Source organism: Hemibagrus wyckioides, linkage group LG04, assembly GCF_019097595.1.
Source record: "Hemibagrus wyckioides isolate EC202008001 linkage group LG04, SWU_Hwy_1.0, whole genome shotgun sequence".
Classification (NCBI taxonomy): Eukaryota; Metazoa; Chordata; class Actinopteri; order Siluriformes; family Bagridae; genus Hemibagrus; species Hemibagrus wyckioides.
In genome coordinates, this window is record NC_080713.1 from 1,161,199 (window position 1) to 1,186,198 (window position 25,000).

The window sequence follows — 25,000 nt, forward strand, 5'->3', positions numbered from 1 at the left end:
TCTCTGTGTGTGTGTGTGTGTGTGTGTGTATACACCAGTCCTCTTGATTACTAACACTCTATTAGGGATTAATGGCACTTGCGTCTTGCCCTAGACGTCTCTCTCGCTACAAATCTACAAATCACAGCTTTTGTCTCTCTCTCAGATCTTCTTCTAAGATTCTAATCCTCATCACACTGAACTGTGTTCTCACACACCCACTGAAAACTGTCTCAGTATCTAATAATCCAGAGTGTGAGCTATACAACAACTCTTTCACCACAAAGAGTGAGACTGAATTTGTAAATAAAACGTAATCGCTGGTAATTCTGTCCACTTAACACTTTAACATGCCGCTTTCATCTTTAATAACGTCTCACACTGTCACGCCACTGACCTGGAGATTAACCTCGGGTCAGATTAAATGATTAATCTACAGTGAAGCTCATGATGTAATCTGTGTCAATGCTGACGCTGGACACACCCAGGAGCAGTGCAGCAATCCCTTCAACAACTTTCAGTGTTTTAAAGGAGTCATATGTAATGTTTACTTTAAAGCAGCTTTGTGGAATGTTTAGTGCCCTCTGTTGCCCGCTGTGGTTACCTGCAATTACAGTAAATACATTTACATCCTTTCCTAACTCAACCCCATAGCCTCTGTTTACACTATCAATGGCAAGGAAAAGGGGTGGGGCTAATTTCAGGGCCAGAAAACTGTAAAGAAACAAGTGAAATCCACAGCATGGCATTAATAGTGTATTATTATTATTATTATTATTCAGTTTAGATGTTTTATAAAACATTCAGATGGAAACATCATGTTTTTTTACTGATCATCTTTTTCCCTCTCTCTCGTTCTCAGATTAATTTTTCCAAGAAAGTTCTGGAACCTTGGGGCGGGAGGCGGTATCGCCATGGAAACCACTATCAGGCCCCCAGCTGCGGTGAAGGACACGGTGCGAGAGCGGCGCTCGGCCTGGAGAGATCTCGATCATAGAGAACCCCCGCTGAGTAATCCTCACACACGTCTCCGTCAAACCCATGTCAAGGACAGACGGAAAAGGGGGCGTCGCCACACTCTGTTCGGCTCGCGGGGTCACGTTCGCGGTCAGCTGATGAGAGTGAGCTGCGTGTTAGGAACCTGCCAGGTCCAGAACCTGAGTTATCGTCTTTACCAGCTGATTGGCCAGAGAAAAAGAGAACATTCCTCTCCAGTTCATCCCAGGAGTCCTCACAGTTACGGATGAAACTCAACAGGATTCTTTATTTGACTCCGCCCAAAAGCAAATAGAGCTTTTCTATTGGACAGTATCTGTCACTAGCTGAGTCTGTCTACTATTGCAGGACAGTAGGAGGAGCTCACTGGAGGTGAAGGAGATGATGTGATGGTCAAATGATGATTTTTTTTACATATTGATTTTATTGTTATTCTCGAGAACTAATAAACAGGTGACATGGTGAGTTTGTTACAAAATAAAAGCGAGGGTGCCAATATTTTATCACACTGAAAGGCTTGCAGGTTTTTGAAGCAGCCTGAAACTATGACGCTACCACACAAGTGGGAACAACATTTTGTGCTGATAATAGAATGCATTCGATAAATCAGTGAATAAATATGGAAAAAGAAATAGAAATAAACCTACTGTGCACACGCACATGCGTGTACACACACACACACACACACACACACACACACACACACACAGTGAAGCATGGAGGTGTGAGCCTCATGGTGTAGGACTGAAATTTCTTACTGTTGTGTTTCTCACTGGGTGAAGAACTAGAACAAACTGGTGAAAACAGTTTACTGTGGGTAAAAAAATAAAAATATATCTGAAACATTAACGTTTATGATAAACTTGTGAGTTTTATATTTGCCGTTAAAGTGAAAGATTATAAAAGAGAAATAAACCTTGTACAGTGTCAGAAAGATCACTGTGTCCAGTAAGATTCTGTCAATATTACTACTGACCAATCAGTGAACTTCACTGCTTTAACTCCGCCCCTTATGCCTGATTGGGTCACACTGTATCTGGGTAAAAAGCAGAGGTTCTCACTTTGACTAAAGATCGTAAGTTAGAATTTCCAACATCTGATGAGGAAAACCCGAAAGTTTCAGGTGAAAAAAATTCATTTCCATCATCCACCCCTTTACAGCTAGAACAGCTTCAACTCTTCTGGGAAGGCTTTCCACAAGGTTTAGGAGTGTGTTTATGGGAATTTTTGACCGTTCCTCTAGAAGCACATTTGTGAGGTCAGGCACTGATGTTGGACGAGAAGGTCTGGCTCTCAGTCTCCACTCTAATTCATCCCAAAGGTGTTCTATGGGGTTGAGGTCAGGACTCTGTGCAGACCAGTCAAGTTCCTCCACACCAAACTCACTCATCCATGTCTTTATGGACCTTGCTTTGGTCACTGGTGTGCAGTCATGTTGGAACAGGAAGGGGTCATCCCCAAACTGTTCCCACAAAGAGCATGAAATTGTCCAAAATGTCTTGGTATGAAGCTGAAGCATTAAGAGTTCCTTTCACTGGAACTAAGGGGCGGAGCCCAACCCCTGAAAAACAACACCTGAACTCAATGATTTGGAGGGGTGTCCCAATACTTTTGGCAATATCATGTAACAGATCTACAGAGTTTCCTAACCCTCACCTGGAATAAACTCACAGCATGTCTTAGTGTTTCTCTCCTTAAAGATCTCCACAGTTAATGAACAAACCCCAAGGCGTGGAGATTAAACCAGCGTGAGGAGTTCAGCTCGAGTTCATGACTTCAGACTGGAGCTGAAAAAGTCAGCCATTAACATGAAACATTCAGAAATCAAACCCCTGCTGACTTTGTGCACAGAAGAACAGGCGAGTTTCTGCAAATTAATTCCACTCTTTACTCATTTAAATATAATGTTTTCTATTTCTAATTTATTTGTTGGTTATGAAAATAAAGAAAAATAAAGCATGAAAAATGATCTCAGTAAGCATTTTACTGCTGAATAATTAATGGCAAGAAATTCTAAAAATAGATAGATACATGTAGGGATGGAGATTCACTAAGTAGAAAGACAAATGAATAAAGACTAGAGAGGAGAGAAAGATTTTACAGACGAGTTTTTGGAGGTTGGACCCCGGAGTCCTGTTTACACAACTCTAAAACACACAGAGGCTGGGACACACCCACACACTCACAGCCAATCAGAACACAGAGTGGTTTAAACAATTAAACACACACACACACACACACGATGAATTGTGAGTTCTTATGTGATGAAGAAGAGGAGTCAGGGTTAAAGATCAGTGTGTGAGGTTCAGAGGAATGTGTGTGTGTGAGGTTCAGAGGAATGTGTGTGTGTGTGAGGTTCAGAGGAATGTGTGTGAGTCCCTTGCTGTGTAAGATTTAATTACTTTAATTAAATTATTGTAATTAATTTAAATATTTAAATTCTCACTGCCTGCCTTCACGACTAAAAACTGAGCAGAAGACAAGATTTCAACTTAACATGACAGTACTTAACACACACACACACTACAGAGTAATAAACACACACACGCACACACACACACTACAGAGTAATAAACACACACACGCACACACTACAGAGTAATAAACACACACGCACACACACACACTACAGAGTAATAAACACACACACACACACACTACAGAGTAATAAACACACACACACACACACTACAGAGTAATAAACACACACATGCACACACACACACTACAGAGTAATAAACACACACACACACACACTACAGAGTAATAAACACACACACACACACTACAGAGTAATAAACACACACACACACACACTACAGAGTAATAAACACACACACACACACTACAGAGTAATAAACACACACACACACACTACAGAGTAATAAACACACACACACACACACTACAGAGTAATAAACACACACACACACACACTACAGAGTAATAAACACACACACACTACAGAGTAATAAACACACACACACACACACACTACAGAGTAATAAACACACACACACACACACTACAGAGTAATAAACACACACACACACACTACAGAGTAATAAACACACACACACACACACTACAGAGTAATAAACACACACACACACACACTACAGAGTAATAAACACACACACACACACACTACAGAGTAATAAACACACACACACACACTACAGAGTAATAAACACACACACACACACTACAGAGTAATAAACACACACACACTACAGAGTAATAAACACACACACGCACACACACACTACAGAGTAATAAACACACACACACACACACACTACAGAGTAATAAACACACACACACTACAGAGTAATAAACACACACACGCACACACACACTACAGAGTAATAAACACACACACACACACACACTACAGAGTAATAAACACACACACACACACACTACAGAGTAATAAACACACACACGCACACACACACACTACAGAGTAATAAACACACACACACACACTACAGAGTAATAAACACACACACACACACTACAGAGTAATAAACACACACACACACACACTACAGAGTAATAAACACACACACACACACTACAGAGTAATAAACACACACATGCACACACACACACTACAGAGTAATAAACACACACACACACACACACACTACAGAGTAATAAACACACACACACACACTACAGAGTAATAAACACACACACACACACACTACAGAGTAATAAACACACACACACACACACTACAGAGTAATAAACACACACACACACACTACAGAGTAATAAACACACACACACACACACTACAGAGTAATAAACACACACACACACACACTACAGAGTAATAAACACACACACACACACACACTACAGAGTAATAAACACACACACACACACACTACAGAGTAATAAACACACACACACACACGCACTACAGAGTAATAAACACACACACACACACACTACAGAGTAATAAACACACACACACACACTACAGAGTAATAAACACACACACACACACTACAGAGTAATAAACACACACACACACACACTACAGAGTAATAAACACACACACACACACTACAGAGTAATAAACACACACACACACTACAGAGTAATAAACACACACACACACACTACAGAGTAATAAACACACACACACTACAGAGTAATAAACACACACACACACACACTACAGAGTAATAAACACACACACACACACACTACAGAGTAATAAACACACACACACACACACACTACAGAGTAATAAACACACACACGCACACACACACACTACAGAGTAATAAACACACACACACACACTACAGAGTAATAAACACACACACACACACTACAGAGTAATAAACACACACACACACACTACAGAGTAATAAACACACACACACACACACTACAGAGTAATAAACACACACACACACACACACTGAATAAATCCGTTCTGTAGGTTCTGTATAACATCAACTGAAAATCCTGTGTCACTGTTAACGAATCAGAGAATCCAGTACAGACTGGACGAGTTCCGCTTAAAATCTGATGAACAAAGCAAAGAGATACGGCAGACTGCACACACACACACACACACACACACACACGTTTTCTCAGAAAATGAGTGTAGGGGTAAAGTATCACGGCTGTTTTTACATCACATCCTGTTCTCAGTGTGCTCCTGTAACATCTGTGTGTGTGTGTGTGTGTGTGTGTGTGTGTGTTAATAAATAGACCAGTGGAAGAGTGAAAAAGACAAACAGCATCACACACAGAGTGTAAGTGTTGTGTTTAGAACAACGTAAAGATGAGAGTCGTTAACCTGGTGAGTTATTTTACACACACACACACACGTTTATTACTCTGTAGTGTGTTTGTGTGTGTGTGTGTGTGTTTATTACTCTGTAGTGTGTTTGTGTGTGTGTGTGTTTATTACTCTGTTGTGTGTGTGTGTTTATTACTCTGTAGTGTGTTTGTGTGTGTGTGTGTGTATTACTCTGTGTGTGTGTGTGTGTGTGTGTGTGTGTATTACTCTGTAGTGTGTTTGTGTGTGTATGTGTTTATTACTCTGTTGTGTGTGTGTGTTTATTACTCTGTAGTGTGTGTGTGTGTTACTCTGTAGTGTGTGTGTGTGTGTGTGTGTATTACTCTGTGTGTGTGTGTGTGTGTGTGTGTATTACTCTGTAGTGTGTTTGTGTGTGTATGTGTTTATTACTCTGTTGTGTGTGTGTGTTTATTACTCTGTAGTGTGTGTGTGTGTGTGTGTTACTCTGTAGTGTGTGTGTGTGTGTATTACTCTGCAGTGTGTGTGTGTGTGTATGTGTTTATTACTCTGTTGTGTGTGTGTGTGTGTTTATTACTCTGTAGTGTGTGTGTGTGTAATTATTTCAGTAGTTAATAGTTATTAATAGTTTTCTGTGTATTTGCTCCATGTTGAATTATTTCTTCACATTTTATTGAATTATTTATACGACATGACTCAAAAACATGAGAGAAACATGAGCTAATCAAACCTCACACACAATCCCTGACCTCGCCGTTTCTGCTGCCCGCCGTGTCGCAGGGTCCAGACCCGTCTCTGGCGTTTCGTCCTGAGCTGCTGCCCAGTGACGGGAAAGAGAAATCTGACTTCAGAAACTTTGTGGTAAAATAACGACAATGAAATAACAGAAAAGAAAAGACTGAATAGAGTTTGAATAAACCTTAATGACTCCTTCATTACCTGTGTGTGTGTGTGTGTGAGACAGAGCGGAGAGCTTTATGAACGTGTGTTTAACACATACAGACTGATGCACACACACCAGACGCTGGACTTCGTAAGACAGAAGGTCAGTTTGTATGTTACACACACACACACACACACACACTCCACTCATACTCTTACTCCTGTTTCCTCCCCCCCTCTCATTAACCCCTCCCTTCTCTTACTGACTCCTCCCTCCATTCACAGACTCCTCCCTCCTCTCATTAACCCCTCCCTCCTTCACAGACTCCTCCCTCCTCTTACTGACTCCTCTCTCCTCTCATAAACCCCTTCCTCCATTCACTGACTCCGCCCTCCGCCCATTAACCCCTCCCTCCACTTGCTTCCTCTCCCTGACTCTGATTATATAATAAATATTTATCGTTAACCTCTGACCCCAGCATGCAGAGTGGTCAGGCTGTACTCACGCTCGTATGACCATGATGGAGAGCATTCAGTGTTTGGATCAGTTGATCGATGAATCTGACCCCGATGTCAACTTCGCAAACTCTTTCCACGCCTTCCAAACCGCCGAGGGAATCCGCAAGGAACATCCGGATAAAGGTGAGGAGTGGGCGTGGCCTTCGACAGAGAGTCTCTGCTTACAGTCAGTAATTACAATTACTGAAAAAATGATCTCTCTTTTTAAAATGAATAATAGGTTTAAAGCTGCAGTAAGTGATTTTTAAGAGTAGAAAACTTTTTGTTTAACTGAGAAACTCTGGGTTCTGTGTTTTTGAGAGATGAGAGAAACGACACACAGTAAGAAGGTTTTTCTGCAGACCTGTCAATTATCTGACTTTTAATTGTGAAAGCTCCGCCCCTCAAACTAGTGTCCAGGGGTTCTACTGTTTAGGTGTTTTTGAGTTTTGAAGAGAATTCTCTCTCTCCTTTTCTAGACTGGTTCCAGCTGGTTGGTCTCATTCATGACATCGGTAAAGTCATGGCCTTATGGGGAGAACCTCAGGTGACTGACCGATGTGTCCGAATTAAAATCATAAAAACAATGACACTGGTAGGATTTCTCACAAACAATGTGTGTGTGTGTGTGTGTGTGTCAGTGGGCCGTGGTGGGAGACACCTATCCTGTAGGCTGCCACTTTCAGAACTCCATCGTTTTCAGAGACTTGACGTTTGTGGAGAATCCAGACAACAAGAACGAGACATTGAAGTGAGTTTATTATCTTCACCCCACAGAGCTGCTGCTGAGTTCTGGACTCTGATTGGTGGATCAGGTGTTGATTAATTCTCTCTAACAGCAGCTCTGATAGTAGTGCAGCTTTATATTCATGCACTCGCTCTGATACCTTATGGTTTCCATAGCAACCGCTCAACACATCTTTAACTTCTCACCTGGTTTCTTCTCTGCAGCACAGAGTGTGGGATTTATGAACCTCACTGTGGGCTGGACAATGTTCTGATGTCTTGGGGACATGATGGTCAGTTCATTAAAGTTCTCTGAATATCAGCTTCATCTGTTAAAATAATCTTTAATTGAATCGGTTCTTTAATCTGTGTTTTACTAAAAATGATCTAAGAGCGGCTCGGTATCTTTTACCATATTTAAAAATGTCACGATCTATGAATATGCAAATGAGAAAACCCCACCCCCAAGTGCTACTGGTTGGCTAACTGCTAACTAGCGCACATCAGTCATCGCAGTCTGATTTCAGCCTCAGAGTCTTTATTTACATCCTAATTTTCTCACAGATTTATTTAACATCAGCCCGGACTTGTGAAATAAATTACAATAGCACAATTACAGTTGCCATGACAACCACCATGTCTTTTGTCAGCTCAGCAATCTGAGGCTCTGTCCACACGAACGCGGGTGTTTTTAAAACCGCAGCTTTTTTATGCGGTTTGTCCGTTCGTCCACACGCAAACGCAACATCCGGTCACTGAAACCCAACATTTTTGAAAACTCCTGCCAGGATGAAGTTTTTTTTAAAATCTCCGGTTCAGTGTTATCGTGTAGACCGAGAAACCGCAGAGTTTTGGCTTGTGAACAGATTGGATTGAAGATTTCCAGGCAAACTACAGCTTAAAACCCTCCCATTTAAAAAAAATACCTGCCCAAAATGCACACTGTTATAACTAATACAATAACAAACGGTTATAACTGTTAATGATAACTTTGTGATATCGGCTTAACGAGTAGAACGATTACAACAACCCGCTAATCAAGACTGAAGTCTGACTGGACAGGACTCTCCTGAACCTTATTGGCTAAACTGAACCATATAATTAAAACACCAACATTACATATTCTACTTTATTTATTTGTCTGAATAGAAAATTAATAAAATATCATGTTTATAGTCAAAAATAAAAACCAGCCCAGATTTTATCAACCCAATGCACTTTCTCCCGGTGAGACGTGACCAAAAGAAGCCCAACTGGGAGGAAACCCGCCCAATCTGGCAACAGTGCTTGTGACAACATCATGGCCAACATGGCTTTACGGTGGAGATTATATCGCCACCTGTTGGTTGTGCATGCTCATGACAGCGCTTCAGACCGCGGTTTTGCGTTTTTATGTGGACGAGAGGGTTTTTTTTAAAAGTAGGAAAAACTCTGTTTTTATAAACCCCCGTGTTCATGTGGACTGGGCCTCAGACTGCAGGTTCAGAAGCTACTCCATCATTCAAGTCAATTCAATTTATTTTGTTTAGTGCCTTTTAAAATGAACATTGTCTCAAAGCAGCTTTACAAAAGAAGAAAACAGAGAAAGGGGAGGGGAAAATGAAAAATAACTAATTAACTAGAAATAAGAATAAATTATTAAATTCTATAATTAGACAATTTTATCCCTAATGAGAAGCCTGTGGCGGCGGTGGCAAGGAAAAACTCCCTGGGATGGAAAGGAAGAAACCTTGAGAGGAACCAGTCTCAGAAGGGAACCCATCCTCATTTGGGTGACACTAAACAGAAAATAATGTAACTGTAGCTGATTAATGTCCTTTCAATGACCCATGAGGAACTATTAGGTCATTGTAGTTTCTGAGGTCATTATAGACACTAATACTTTGCGGTCACAAGTGGACAGATGAAATGGCAGATCTGTGATGGTGTGAAAGTCCCCAAGTGTCTCTGTCCATGGCTGTCTCCTGGTCCACACAGATCCATCCACAGCATCAGTGGGCACCATCAAGCGATGAGACTCTGACCAGGGGTAGGGCAGTGGTCACACTGGAAACTGGCAAACACTGGGAGGTCAGGAGTGGGGTGTATAGCTCCACAGAGAAAGACAGAGAGAGAAAGAGAAAGATATTAAGTTTCTGATCATGTGATGTTTAAGGACAATGTAGAATTATGTGTAAAGTGCAGGCAGGGACTCCGGCAAGACTAGCTATGACATCATAACTAAGAGGGAGAGCCAGAAGGTCACAGACATGAAGGCTTCCCGGGACATAAAGCGTCCAACCACTTCACAGTCAGTGACCTGAGCGACTTGTGAGGGTGGTAAGATGACAGCATCCAAACATCCCAGTCACCAAACACTCTATGACCATGAACCTTCCAGATCTGCTCCTTTACCTAAGAAAACTATACATTAAAAGCTCGACTAAACAAATGTGTCTTCAGCCTAGACTTAAACATTGAGACTGTGTCTGAATCCCCAACACTAATTGGAAGGCTGTTCCATAACTGTGGGGCTTTGAAAGAGAAAGCTCCGCCCCCTGCTGTAGCCTTTGCTACTTGAGGTACTACCAAGTAACCAGCACCCTTTGATCGGAGTAGGCGTGGCGGATCATAAAAGACTAAAAGATCACTCAGGTACTGCGGCGCGAGACCATTTAGTGCTTTATAGGTCAGTAACAGTATTTTATAATCAATGTGAAATTTGACTGGGAGCCAATGTAGTGTGGATAAAATAGGAGTGATGTGTTCATTCCGCATCCATCCATCACCACCTGCTAATGTTTAATTTGCATATCAGACGTGATTGGTTCAAAGTTTATTTAGTAACATCACAAAATAAGCTCATAACTTACATAACCCCGCCCCCAAATCAGCTTAATAAATAAATTCTAATAATGTAAAGACATATTTAACCCAAATCTTTACACTGAACACTGTATTTCTATCACCAAGAGGAGTTTAACATTTTAATAACACTCTAGAGTTATATTATATTATATAGAGAATTATATTATATTATCATATTATATTATATGAAATTATATTATATTTACATAATAATAATAATTTTATTAATACTACTGACACGATTAGAGACAGCACTGCGCCGGTACCGATCCAGATGGACCAGAAATGAGATAATTTATATCAGACATCAGGAAGAGCAGAGAGGAAATGGATTTGTAAAAGAAGTTTATTTAGAAGTGTAAATGTTCACATATAAAGAGACTTGACTGTCTTTAGGATTGATTTTATTAGATTTATGATTTATTATATTGATTTTGTGTGAAAGAGTTTAACTGAAATAAAGATTTTAAAGTCCAGCTGTTTTTAAAGAAATGAGGATCGGAAAATACGAAGAAAAACCCTCTCCTGTTCATTTCTGATTCTTTTCAGTTCTGGATGTTAGAAGTGATCAGCTTCAGGAAGATAAACTGATAAAATAATAAAATGTTTTTCTGTTACAGAATATTTATACCAAGTGATGAAGTTTAACAAGTGTCTGATTCCTGAGGAGGTCAGAGTCCAGAGTTTACTCACCACACCTTCATCATTAATAATCAGGAGAATTAAAGAGGAGAATCTCTCCAACACTTCTCTCTCTCATTCCCTCTCTTCTCTTTTTCTGTCTCTTTTCTCTCTCTCACACTCCCTCTCTTTTCTTTTTTTCTCCATCTTCTCTGTCTCTCCCTCTTTTCTCATGATCACCCCCCCCCAGGGTCTGTACATGATCCGTTTCCACTCCTTCTACCCCTGGCACACACACGGACACTACACACACCTGTGTAACGACAAAGATCTACAGATGCTGCCATGGGTCAAAGAGTTCAAGTCAGTCCTCGTTATTCACTTTTATTCACAATTATTATTATTATTATCCTCAGTATGGAATAAAGTGAATAAATGCTCATCTGTGATTATAATCTTATTCCATATCATCACACAGCATTAATTATTTTATTAATGGCCAGTTAATTAAAATGTATTTTATTAGTATTAATTAACAGTAAAAAACATAAAAGCTTTAAAAACTCAACAAAAAAGAAAATGAGTATTTTATTTTTGAGCATCAGGTGCACACAGTCGCTGATCCAGAGCTCTAATATGACCTTATGAGGTCTAGGAGTGCACTGCATTGACGTGTGTGTGTGTGTGTGTGTTTCAGTAAGTTTGATTTGTACACTAAAAGCACGGAGCTGCCGGATGTGGAGGAGCTGAAGCCGTATTACCAATCACTCATTGATAAGTTCTGCCCCGGAGTCCTGCTCTGGTGAACACGGCTTAAAGCAGCGGTGTGCGAGTCTCAGAGAGAGGAAGAAGCAGCTCTGCTGGGGTCAGGGGGCAGGGCTCATTTCAGGGCCAGAAAAATGTCAATTCAAGCCTGAAATCGTTGAATAAAATCAGAGATCAACTGTACGATAATATCACAAATCAGTTATTGTTAAAAATGATAGGATTATTACAGGTTTAGAGATAAATAAAAATATACAAACTGCTGCTTTAAAGTATCAGATTTGTATAAAACCTGTACATAAACCTGTACAGATCTCTAATCCTGTTCACAAAGTCTGTAAAATATACAAAAACCTAAATTATCAAAATAAAATCAGATGATTTCTACTTCCTTTATTTCCCTTTCTCATCTCTTCACTGAAATTAAAACTGAAAAATCGGATAGTGTCAGAAAACTTCATAACAGATTAAACACAAGTAATAGAGAGTGAGTGAGTGTGTGTGTGTGTGTGTGTGTGTGTGTACATTGATGCTGTGGGGATGTGGGAGATTAGTGGTCAAAGTGCTGGATTGATCAGAAGGTTGAGTTTAAACCTCAGGTCCACCATGCTGCCCCTGCTGGACCCCTGAGCAAGGCCCTTAACCCTCAGTTGTATAAAAATGAGAGAACCTGTGAGTCACTCTGAATAAAGGTGTCTGCCAAATGCTGTAAAAGTTGATTATTTTCCTCTAACTGCATGTCAGGTGTTTTATTCCTCTCATATCACTTCATCTTTCCAAACATCAGAGCTTCATTGTTTGTAGTTAGATTTTGGTGAAGGCGTCACTTCCTGTTCTTATTAATTTAAAGCACCTCTAAACACTCGTTCCCTCACCAACTGAAGTTTATTCTGTCTTCAAATTAATGAGAAAAAAAACAAACAGGTCATCATAATAAATCTGTTAATGACCAGTGGAGTGTGTGCTGTCCATGTCCCTGTGAAGGAGCTGTTGCTATAGAAACAGTAAGTGCATTAATATAAATCTGTGAGAGCAGTGTCAGAGCTGCTGTTCTAGAGAATTAAATCAACAACTGACCACCAATCAGAGTCCAGATCTCAGCAGCAGCGTGAGAAAAAGTGTTTTATTATAAACATAAAAAAGTGTTTCACTTCATGTAAGTGACCGACGAGAGCGTCCAAGCAAAACGGGAGGAAAAAAGAAAGAAGAGACGATCAGAGGGACGCGCGGTGACGAGCTCGGGAGGATAAACCAGCAGCCACGTTAGTGAGATGAACGAAACGGCCAGAAGATTTAAAACAAGCGGACTGTCACGCGGTCAATCAAACACACGAGTGGTGGAGGAAGCTGGAGGTGAAGAGACCATCACTCTTACAATTCAGTTGAATAATTCATTTCATAACATCTCTTCTAGAAGGAACTACACAACACCAGTTCACAGACAGATCACAAGATCAAAAGTGTGTGTGTGTGTGTGTGTGAAATTAAATATGGAACATAAAACAAGCCCTAAAGCTCCAACTGAACAGTTAAAGTTCTGGTCAATCTGATAACTGGACACTGATATTGTGAGAAAAGTCTCTACGATACACTTTAGCGAGAATATCGCGAGAGCTCCTTCACTCCATCGCCTTTCGTTTCTTATTTTACTTATTTGTAAAAATCTAATTTTAAGGTAACAGTGCTTCATGAATCCATCTGAGGAGAATGAGATTTCTGCCGTATCTGAATCTCCCCAAAGGACCGGGACAAGTGGGTGGAGCTTAATAACAGAAATAAATTTCATTTAGAATTCTTTTAGAAAAGAACTTTTTTTCGATCCCGCAGCACGAGAGCGATGTGAGGCCATGTAGTGTGTTCATTTCACCTCAGGTTTTATTTCCTCTTCCTCACACTTTCTGACTCTGTATTTTCCTCTCCCTCGCTCTCATCACTTATCACCTCCTCCTCCTCCTCCTCACATTCCTCCTCATCATTCACTTCCTCTTCGGCTTCCTTTCTCACTACCTCTTCCATTTCCTTCTTCACATGCTTCTCCTTCTCCTCCTGCTGCTTCTCTTGGGAGTGTGTGTGTGTCGGAGGACGAGTGTATGAGATCAGACAGTTGATCAGACACACGGTGGTCGCTGAGCTGAAGAGCGTCCACAGCAGGACGTGAGCCGGGACGTCCCTCGCGTGTTCACCTACAGACTGCAACATCCGCAAGAGCCACGAACTGGGAGCACGGCGTGTGGGAGTCTTATCCTGAAACACACACACACACACACACACACACACACACACACACACACACACAGAGAGCTAACACTGGAGACTCCTTCCTCACATCATACAAGATAAACATATTCCTCCTTACAGAAAAACATTTCTTTGATTGGTTTATCAGTGCAGCGTCTGTTCCTGAATACTGCAGTGTAAATCTTGCTGTGAAACAAGAAAAAGCTTTTAAAATGTAAAAGTAAAATAAAAATGTTGTGATTAATCTGCTGGTCTCTCTGGACGAGTCTCACACTGTGTACCTTTACATTGAGGCCGTGCTGAGTCAGCATATCCTCCAAAACCGCATCACCAAGACGCACAGGAGGATAAAACTCCTCTACATAGATCCTCCTCCACCACCTCTGAGGTAATGACCTGCACACACACACACACACACACACACACACACACTGGGAACTGTGTGTTCCGCTGTGTATCTGTGTCTATCCGTGTGTATTGTTGTGTATCCGTGTACCCGTGTGTATTGTTGTGTATCCGTGTACCCGTGTGTATCGCTATGTATCCGTGTGTATCGTTATGTATCCGTGTATCCATGTGTATCCGTGTGTATTGTTGTGTATCCGTGTGTATCCGTGTGTATCGTTGTGTATCCGTGTACCCGTGTGTATCGTTGTGTATCCGTGTATTGTTGTGTATCCGTGTGTACTGTTGTGTATCCGTGTACCCGTGTGTATCGTTGTGTATCCGTGTGTATCGTTGTGTATCCGTGTACCCGTGTGTATTGTTGTGTATCCGTGTGTATCGTTGTGTATCGTTGTGTATCCGTGTATTGTTGTGTATCGTTGTGTATCCGTGTATTGTTGTGTATCCGTGTATTGTTGTGTATCCGTGTATTGTTGTGTATCCGTGTATTGTTGTGTATCCGTGTGTATTGTTGTGTATCGTTGTGTATCCGTGTACCCGTGTGTATCGTTGTGTATCCGTGTATTGTTGTGTATCCGTGTGTATTGTCGTGTATCGTTGTGTATCCGTGTGTATTGTTGTGTATCGTTGTGTATCCGTGTACCCGTGTGTATCGTTGTGTATCCGTGTATTGTTGTGTATCCGTGTGTACTGTCGTGTATCCGTGTACCCGTGTGTATCGTTGTGTATCCGTGTACCCGTGTGTATCGTTGTGTATCCGTGTATTGTTGTGTATCCGTGTGTATTGTTGTGTATCCGTGTGTACTGTTGTGTATCCGTGTACCCGTGTGTATCGTTGTGTATCCGTGTATTGTTGTGTATCCGTGTGTATTGTTGTGTATCCGTGTGTACTGTTGTGTATCCGTGTGTACTGTTGTGTATCGTTGTGTATCCGTGTATCCATGTGTATCGTTGTGTATCCGTGTGTATTGTTGTGTATCCGTGTGTATCCGTGTATATCCGTGTATCCGTGTGTATTGTTGTGTATCCGTGTGTATTGTTGTGTATCCGTGTACCCGTGTGTATCGTTGTGTATCCGTGTGTATCGTTATGTATCCGTGTATCCATGTGTATCGTTGTGTATCCGTGTACCCGTGTGTATTGTTGTGTATCCGTGTGTATCGTTGTGTATCCGTGTATCCATGTGTATCGTTGTGTATCCGTGTATTGTTGTGTATCGTTATGTATCCGTGTACCCGTGTGTATCGTTGTGTATCCGTGTATTGTTGTGTATCCGTGTGTATTGTCGTGTATCCGTGTACCCGTGTGTATCGTTGTGTATCCGTGTATATCGTTGTGTATCCGTGTACCCGTGTGTATTGTTGTGTATCCGTGTGTATCCATGTGTATTGTTGTGTATCCGTGTACCCGTGCGTATTGTTGTGTATCCGTGTGTATCGTTGTGTATCCGTGTGTATCCATGTGTATTGTTGTGTATCCGTGTACCCGTGTGTATTGTTGTGTATCCGTGTATTGTTGTGTATCCGTGTACCCGTGTGTATTGTTGTGTATCCGTGTGTATCCATGTGTATTGTTGTGTATCCGTGTACCTGTGTATCGTTGTGTATCCGTGTGTATCGTTGTGTATCCGTGTACCCGTGTGTATCGTTGTGTACCCGTGTGTATTGTTGTGTATCCGTGTGTATCGTTGTGTATCCGTGTGTATTGTTGTGTATCCGTGTACCCGTGTGTATTGTCGTGTATCCGTGTGTATCGTTGTGTATCCGTGTATATCGTTGTGTATCGTTGTGTATCCGTGTGTATCGTCGTGTATCCGTGTGTATCGTTATGTATCCGTGTGTATATCGTTGTGTATCCGTGTGTATCCATGTGTATTGTTGTGTATCCGTGTATCGTTGTGTATCCGTGTGTATCGTTGTGTATCCATGTACCCGTGTGTATCGTCGTGTATCCGTGTGTATCGTCGTGTATCCGTGTGTATCGTCGTGTATCCGTGTGTATCGTTGTGTATCCGTGTGTATTGTTGTGTATCCGTGTACCCGTGTGTATTGTTGTGTATCCATGTGTATCGTTGTGTATCCGTGTGTATTGTTGTGTATCCGTGTGTATCCATGTGTGGTGTTGTGTATCCGTGTACCCGTGCGTATTGTTGTGTATCCGTGTGTATCGTTGTGTATCCATGTGTATTGTTGTGTATCCGTGTACCCGTGTGTATTGTTGTGTATCCGTGTATCCATGTGTATTGTTGTGTATCCGTGTACCTGTGTGTATTGTGTATCCATGTGTATTGTTGTGTATCCGTGTACCCGTGTGTATCGTTGTGTATCCGTGTGTATTGTTGTGTATCCGTGTACCCGTGTGTATTGTCTTTGTATCCGTGTATCGTTGTGTATCCGTGTATATCGTTGTGTATCGTTGTGTATCCGTGTGTATCGTCGTGTATCCGTGTGTATCGTTATGTATCCGTGTGTATATCGTTGTGTATCCGTGTGTATCCATGTGTATTGTTGTGTATCCGTGTACCCAGGTGTATTGTTGTGTCTCCGTGTATCATCGTGTATCCGTGTGTATCGTCGTGTATCCGTGTGTATCGTCGTGTATCCGTGTGTATCGTCGTGTATCCGTGTGTATATCGTCGTGTATCCGTGTGTATATCGTCGTGTATCCGTGTGTATCCGTGTGTATTGTTGTGTATCCGTGTACCCGTGTTTATTGTTGTGTATCCATGTGTATCGTTGTGTATCCGTGTGTATTGTTGTGTATCCGTGTGTATCCATGTGTATTGTTGTGTATCCGTGTACCCGTGCGTATTGTTGTGTATCCGTGTGTATCGTTGTGTATCCGTGTGTATCCATGTGTATTGTTGTGTATCCGTGTACCCGTGTGTATTGTTGTGTATCCGTGTGTATCCATGTGTATTGTTGTGTATCCGTGTACCCGTGTGTATTGTCGTGTATCCGTGTGTATCGTTGTGTATCCGTGTATATCGTTGTGTATCGTTGTGTATCCGTGTGTATCGTCGTGTATCCGTGTGTATCGTTATGTATCCGTGTGTATATCGTTGTGTATCCGTGTGTATCCATGTGTATTGTTGTGTATCCGTGTACCCATGTGTATTGTTGTGTATCCGTGTATCGTTGTGTATCCGTGTACCCGTGTGTATCGTCGTGTATCCGTGTGTATCGTCGTGTATCCGTGTGTATCGTCGTGTATCCGTGTGTATTGTTGTGTATCCGTGTACCCGTGTGTATTGTTGTGTATCCATGTGTATCGTTGTGTATCCGTGTGTATTGTTGTGTATCCGTGTGTATCCATGTGTGGTGTTGTGTATCCGTGTACCCGTGCGTATTGTTGTGTATCCGTGTGTATCGTTGTGTATCCGTGTGTATCCATGTGTATTGTTGTGTATCCGTGTACCCGTGTGTATTGTTGTGTATCCGTGTATCCATGTGTATTGTTGTGTATCCGTGTACCTGTGTGTATTGTTGTGTATCCATGTGTATTGTTGTGTATCCGTGTACCCGTGTGTATCGTTGTGTATCCGTGTGTATTGTTGTGTATCCGTGTACCCGTGTGTATTGTCGTGTATCCGTGTGTATCGTTGTGTATCCGTGTATATCGTTGTGTATCGTTGTGTATCCGTGTGTATCGTCGTGTATCCGTGTGTATCGTTATGTATCCGTGTGTATATCGTTGTGTATCCGTGTGTATCCATGTGTATTGTTGTGTATCCGTGTACCCAGGTGTATTGTTGTGTCTCCGTGTATCGTTGTGTATCCGTGTGTATCGTCGTGTATCCGTGTGTATCGTCGTGTATCCGTGTGTATCGTCGTGTATCCGTGTGTATCGTCGTGTATCCGTGTGTATATCGTCGTGTATCCGTGTGTATATCGTCGTGTATCCGTGTGTATATCGTCGTGTATCCGTGTGTGTATCGTCGTGTATCCGTGTGTGTATCGTCGTGTATCCGTGTGTATCGTCGTGTATCCGTGTGTATCGTCGTGTATCCGTGTGTATTGTTGTGTATCCGTGTACCCGTGTTTATTGTTGTGTATCCATGTGTATCGTTGTGTATCCGTGTGTATTGTTGTGTATCCGTGTGTATCCATGTGTATTGTTGTGTATCCGTGTACCCGTGCGTATTGTTGTGTATCCGTGTATATCGTTGTGTATCGTTGTGTATCCGTGTGTATTGTCGTGTATCCGTGTGTATCGTTGTGTATCCGTGTATATCGTTGTGTATCGTTGTGTATCCGTGTGTATCGTCGTGTATCCGTGTGTATCGTTATGTATCCGTGTGTATATCGTTGTGTATCCGTGTGTATCCATGTGTATTGTTGTGTATCCGTGTACCCATGTGTATTGTTGTGTATCCGTGTATCGTTGTGTATCCGTGTGTATCGTTGTGTATCCGTGTACCCGTGTGTATCGTTGTGTACCCGTGTGTATCGTTGTGTATCGTTGTGTACCCGTGTGTATCGTCGTGTACCCGTGTGTATCGTCGTGTATCCGTGTGTATCGTCGTGTATCCGTGTGTATCGTCATGTATCCGTGTGTATCGTCGTGTATCCGTGTGTGTATCGTCGTGTATCCGTGTGTGTATCGTCGTGTATCCGTGTGTATATCGTCGTGTATCCGTGTGTATATCGTCGTGTATCCGTGTGTATATCGTCGTGTATCCGTGTGTATTGTTGTGTATCCGTGTACCCGTGTTTATTGTTGTGTATCCATGTGTATCGTTGTGTATCCGTGTGTATTGTTGTGTATCCGTGTGTATCCATGTGTATTGTTGTGTATCCGTGTACCCGTGCGTATTGTTGTGTATCCGTGTATATCGTTGTGTATCGTTGTGTATCCGTGTGTATTGTCGTGTATCTGTGTGTATCGTTGTGTATCCGTGTATATCGTTGTGTATCCGTGTGTATCGTCGTGTATCCGTGTGTATCGTCGTGTATCCGTGTGTATCGTTATGTATCCGTGTGTATATCGTTGTGTATCCGTGTGTATCCATGTGTATTGTTGTGTATCCGTGTACCCATGTGTATTGTTGTGTATCCGTGTATCGTTGTGTATCCGTGTGTATCGTTGTGTATCGTCGTGTACCCGTGTGTATCGTCGTGTACCCGTGTGTATCGTCGTGTATCCGTGTGTATCGTCGTGTATCCGTGTGTATCGTCGTGTATCCGTGTGTATTGTTGTGTATCCGTGTACCCGTGTGTATTGTTGTGTATCCATGTGTATCGGTGTGTATTGTTGTGTATCCGTGTGTATCCATGTGTGGTGTTGTGTATCCGTGTACCCGTGCGTATTGTTGTGTATCCGTGTGTATCGTTGTGTATCCGTGTGTATCCATGTGTATTGTTGTGTATCCATGTACCCGTGTGTATTGTTGTGTATCCGTGTATCCATGTGTATTGTTGTGTATCCGTGTACCTGTGTGTATTGTTGTGAATCCATGTGTATTGTTGTGTATCCGTGTGTATCGTTGTGTATCCGTGTGTATTGTTGTGTATCCGTGTACCCGTGTGTATTGTCGTGTATCCGTGTGTATCGTTGTGTATCCGTGTATATCGTTGTGTATCGTTGTGTATCCGTGTGTATCGTCGTGTATCCGTGTGTATCGTTGTGTATCCGTGTGTATCGTCGTGTATCCGTGTGTATCGTTATGTATCCGTGTGTATATCGTTGTGTATCCGTGTGTATCCATGTGTATTGTTGTGTATCCGTGTACCCAGGTGTATTGTTGTGTCTCCGTGTATCGTCGTGTATCCGTGTGTATCGTCGTGTATCCGTGTGTATCGTCGTGTATCCGTGTGTATCGTCGTGTATCCGTGTGTATCGTCGTGTATCCGTGTGTATATCGTCGTGTATCCGTGTGTATATCGTCGTGTATCCGTGTGTATATCGTCGTGTATCCGTGTGTATATCGTCGTGTATCCGTGTGTATATCGTCGTGTATCCGTGTGTATCGTCGTGTATCCGTGTGTATCGTCGTGTATCCGTGTTTATTGTTGTGTATCCATGTGTATCGTTGTGTATCTGTGTGTATTGTTGTGTATCCGTGTGTATCCATGTGTATTGTTGTGTATCCGTGTACCCGTGCGTATTGTTGTGTATCCGTGTGTATCGTTGTGTATCCGTGTGTATCCATGTGTATTGTTGTGTATCCGTGTACCCGTGTGTATTGTTGTGTATCCGTGTGTATCCATGTGTATTGTTGTGTATCCGTGTACCTGTGTGTATTGTTGTGTATCCATGTGTATTGTTGTGTATCCGTGTACCCGTGTGTATTGTTGTGTATCCATGTGTATCGTTGTGTATCCGTGTGTATTGTTGTGTATCCGTGTGTATCGTTGTGCATCCGTGTATTGTTGTGTATCCATGTGTATTGTTGTGTATCCGTGTACCCGTGCGTATTGTTGTGTATCCGTGTATTGTTGTGTATCCGTGTGTATTGTTGTGTATCCGTGTGTATTGTTGTGTATCCGTGTGTATCGTTGTGTATCCGTGTGTATCGTTGTGTATCCGTGTACCCGTGTGTATTGTTGTGTATCCGTGTGTATTGTTGTGTATTGTTGTGTATCCGTGTGTATTGTTGTGTATCCGTGTACCCGTGTGTATTGTTGTGTAATCGTGTGCCCGTGTGTATCATTGTGTATCCGTGTGTATCGTTGTGTCCATGTGTATCGTTGTGTATCCGTGTGTATCGTTGTGTATCTGTGTGTATCGTTGTGTATCCGTGTGTCCATGTGTATCGTTGTGTATCCGTGTGTATCGTTGTGTATCCGTGTGTCCATGTGTATCTGTGTATCCGTGTGTATCGTTGTGTATCCGTGTGTCCATGTGTATCTGTGTATCCGTGTGTATCGTTGTGTATCCGTGTACCCGTGTGTATCGTTGTGTATCCGTGTGTATCGTTGTGTATCCGTGTGTCCATGTGTATCGTTGTGTATCCGTGTGTATTGTTGTGTATCCATGTGTATCGTTGTGTATCCGTGTACCCGCGTGTATCGTTGTGTATCCGTGTGTATCGTTGTGTATCCGTGTACCCGTGTGTATCGTTGTGTATCCGTGTGTATCGTTGTGTATCCGTGTACCCGTGTGTATCGTTGTGTATCCGTGTGTATCGTTGTGTATCCGTGTACCCGTGTGTATCGTTGTGTATCCGTGTGTATCGTTGTGTATCCGTGTATCCATGTGTATTGTTGTGTATCCGTGTGTATCGTTGTGTATCCGTGTGTATCGTTGTGTATCCGTGTACCCGTGTGTATCGTTGTGTATCCGTGTATCCATGTGTATTGTGTATCCGTGTGTATCGTTGTGTATCCGTGTGTATTGTTGTGTATCCGTGTACCCGTGTGTATTGTTGTGTATCCATGTGTATCGTCGTGTATCCATGTGTATCGTCGTGTATCCGTGTGTATCGTCGTGTATCCGTGTGTATCGTCGTGTATCCGTGTGTATTGTTGTGTATCCGTGTACCCGTGTGTATTGTTGTGTATCCGTGTGTATCGTTGTGTATCCGTGTGTATTGTTGTGTATCCGTGTGTATCCATGTGTATTGTTGTGTATCCGTGTGTATCCATGTGTATTGTTGTGTATCCGTGTACCCGTGCGTATTGTTGTGTATCCGTGTGTATCGTTGTGTATCCGTGTGTATCCATGTGTATTGTTGTGTATCCGTGTACCCGTGTGTATTGTTGTGTATCCGTGTGTATCCATGTGTATTGTTGTGTATCCGTGTACCTGTGTGTATTGTTGTGTATCCATGTGTATTGTTGTGTATCCGTGTGTATATCGTCGTGTATCCGTGTATATCGTCGTGTATCCGTGTGTATCGTCGTGTATCCGTGTGTATATCGTCGTGTATCCGTGTATATCGTTGTATATCGTCGTGTATCCGTGTGTATCCGTGTGTATATCGTCGTGTATCCGTGTATATCGTCGTGTATCCGTGTGTATCGTCGTGTATCCGTGTGTATCGTCGTGTATCCGTGTGTATCCGTGTGTATCGTCGTGTATCCGTGTGTATCGTCGTGTATCCGTGTGTATCGTCGTGTATCCGTGTGTATCGTCGTGTATCCGTGTGTATATCGTCGTGTATCCGTGTGTATATCGTCGTGTATCCGTGTGTATCGTCGTGTATCCGTGTGTATCGTCGTGTATCCGTGTGTATATCGTCGTGTATCCGTGTGTATATCGTCGTGTATCCGTGTGTATCGTCGTGTATCCGTGTATATCGTCGTGTATCCGTGTGTATATCGTCGTGTATCCGTGTGTATATCGTTGTGTATCCGTGTGTATATCGTTGTGTATCCGTGTATATCGTTGTATATCGTCGTGTATCCGTGTATATCGTCGTGTATCCGTGTGTATCGTCGTGTATCCGTGTGTATATCGTTGTGTATCCGTGTATATTGTTGTATATCGTCGTGTATCCGTGTATATCGTCGTGTATCCGTGAGTATATCGTCGTGTATCCGTGTATATCGTTGTGTATCCGTGTGTATATCGTTGTGTATCCGTGTATATCGTTGTGTATCCGTGTATATCGTTGTGTATCCGTGTATATCGTTGTGTATCGTCGTGTATCCGTGTGTATCGTCGTGTATCCGTGTGTATCGTCGTGTATCCGTGTATATCCGTGTGTATCGTCGTGTATCCGTGTGTATCGTCGTGTATCCGTGTGTATCGTCGTGTATCCGTGTATATCGTCGTCGTGTATCCGTGTGTATATCGTCGTGTATCCGTGTGTATATCCTCGTGTATCCGTGTGTATCGTCGTGTATCCGTGTGTATCGTCGTCGTGTATCCGTGTGTATCGTCGTCGTGTATCCGTGTGTATCGTCGTCGTGTATCCGTGTGTATATCCTCGTGTATCCGTGTGTATATCCTCGTGTATCCGTGTGTATCGTCGTGTATCCGTGTGTATCGTCGTGTATCCGTGTGTATATCCTCGTGTATCCGTGTGTATCGTCGTGTATCCGTGTGTATCGTCGTGTATCCGTGTGTATATCGTTGTGTATCCGTGTGTATCGTCGTGTATCCGTGTGTATCATCGTGTATCCGTGTGTATCGTCGTCGTGTATCCGTGTGTATATCCTCGTGTATCCGTGTGTATATCCTCGTGTATCCGTGTGTATCGTCGTGTATCCGTGTGTATCGTCGTCGTGTATCCGTGTGTATCGTCGTGTATCCGTGTGTATATCCTCGTGTATCCGTGTGTATATCCTCGTGTATCCGTGTGTATCGTCGTGTATCCGTGTGTATCGTCGTGTATCCGTGTGTATATCCTCGTGTATCCGTGTGTATCGTCGTGTATCCGTGTGTATCGTCGTGTATCCGTGTGTATATCGTTGTGTATCCGTGTGTGACTCACCCGTCCTCTTTGGGCTCAGTAAACCAGTACTTGTAGCGGTGAGCGCGGATGTAGACTGGAGGCTGTTTAATGAATGGGTAACGAGTCTCATCTGTCTGAATCAGCTTTATCACTGCAACACACACACACACACACACACACACACAGTAAAGACACGGTTAATAAACCACACCCTGTATCCCCCCGCTTTACTCCCCCTTCCCTCACGTCCCTCACCATCCCTCTTCCCCTGTAGGAGGCAGCGCACGAGGCTGCTGAACCACGGGCTCTGAGTGTGAGGGCCGAGAGCCGCGAACCACATCTGCCAGTCCAGTCGGGGCTGATGAGGAACCACCACCGGGGGCGCTGTGCTCACGTTCCCTGGTTTATACATGAAGTCAATCTCCTACAGGACACACAGTGGGTCAGCAAAGTGTACACTCCTCCATACAGCTGAGAATCTGAAACTTGGTACTGACCGTCCACCTGCTCCCATCTACACTGCCCTCCATGATGACCTCAGGGCGACCTCCGACCCCGGTCATCCTCCGGAACAGACCGTACGAGTTCACCAGCTGATAACGATCAGTCAGATCGAACGCCCTGCGCACACCGGGCCACAGGTTAGAGTGAGCCTCGTACTCGATGTAGGTGTATGGAACCTGCGCACACACACGCACGCACACTGAGTATAAAACAGTGAATAAAGGATGAAGGTGTTAAACTTGAGTAGTTACTGACCAGGCTGATGGCGAACATTGAGGCTGCTGCTGCAGAGAAGATGCCCCACTGCATCGTGCTCCAGAGACGACGAAACACACCCCTCACACACGCACTCCTGAACACACACACAATGCTTATGAGTGTTTATATGTGTAAAGTTTAATATTTCAGCATAG

The 25,000-nt window shown here is 42.7% G+C and overlaps 3 protein-coding genes across 5 annotated transcripts in view; 2 read left to right on the forward strand and 1 right to left on the reverse strand.

The window, feature by feature from the left end:
* Positions 1 to 1,889, forward strand: part of adm2b (adrenomedullin 2b) — an 11,967-nt gene extending 10,078 nt beyond the window's left edge. The window contains exon 3 of the mRNA XM_058387784.1: positions 842 to 1,889. Coding sequence (XP_058243767.1) covers positions 842 to 1,226 — 385 coding nt within the window. The 3' untranslated portion in view covers positions 1,227 to 1,889. The remainder of the gene's footprint in view (positions 1 to 841) is intronic.
* A 3,757-nt stretch (positions 1,890 to 5,646) lies between these two features.
* On the forward strand, positions 5,647 to 12,265 carry miox (myo-inositol oxygenase). The gene is made up of 10 exons (XM_058387766.1): positions 5,647 to 5,803; positions 6,542 to 6,622; positions 6,726 to 6,806; positions 7,123 to 7,285; positions 7,621 to 7,688; positions 7,783 to 7,892; positions 8,093 to 8,160; positions 11,335 to 11,384; positions 11,586 to 11,698; positions 12,033 to 12,265. The coding sequence occupies exons 1-10, from the start codon at positions 5,786 to 5,788 to the stop codon at positions 12,139 to 12,141; spliced, it is 861 nt and encodes a 286-aa protein (XP_058243749.1). The 5' UTR covers positions 5,647 to 5,785; the 3' UTR covers positions 12,142 to 12,265.
* The window catches only part of lmf2a (lipase maturation factor 2a), a 50,287-nt gene continuing 33,453 nt past the window's right edge, over positions 8,167 to 25,000 (reverse strand). For 2 of the 3 annotated variants that reach the window (XM_058387756.1, XM_058387758.1), the window contains exons 9-14: positions 24,843 to 24,939; positions 24,581 to 24,763; positions 24,339 to 24,507; positions 24,123 to 24,234; positions 14,620 to 14,734; positions 13,206 to 14,344 (exon numbers count right to left, since the gene is read on the reverse strand). In XM_058387756.1, the coding sequence (XP_058243739.1) occupies positions 13,976 to 14,344; positions 14,620 to 14,734; positions 24,123 to 24,234; positions 24,339 to 24,507; positions 24,581 to 24,763; positions 24,843 to 24,939 (1,045 nt within the window). In that variant the 3' untranslated portion in view covers positions 13,206 to 13,975. Of the gene's footprint in view, positions 9,958 to 13,205; positions 14,345 to 14,619; positions 14,735 to 24,122; positions 24,235 to 24,338; positions 24,508 to 24,580; positions 24,764 to 24,842; positions 24,940 to 25,000 lie in introns of those variants that run through there. The other variant, XM_058387757.1, reaches the window with a different exon arrangement.

Excerpts from the sequence above, each read along its gene's own strand:
- miox (XM_058387766.1), top strand. Across the intron at positions 7,286-7,620 it reads CAAGGAACATCCGGATAAAG|ACTGGTTCCAGCTGGTTGGT; the intron begins GTGAGGAGTGGG and ends CTCCTTTTCTAG. Across the intron at positions 11,699-12,032 it reads CCATGGGTCAAAGAGTTCAA|TAAGTTTGATTTGTACACTA; the intron begins GTCAGTCCTCGT and ends TGTGTGTTTCAG.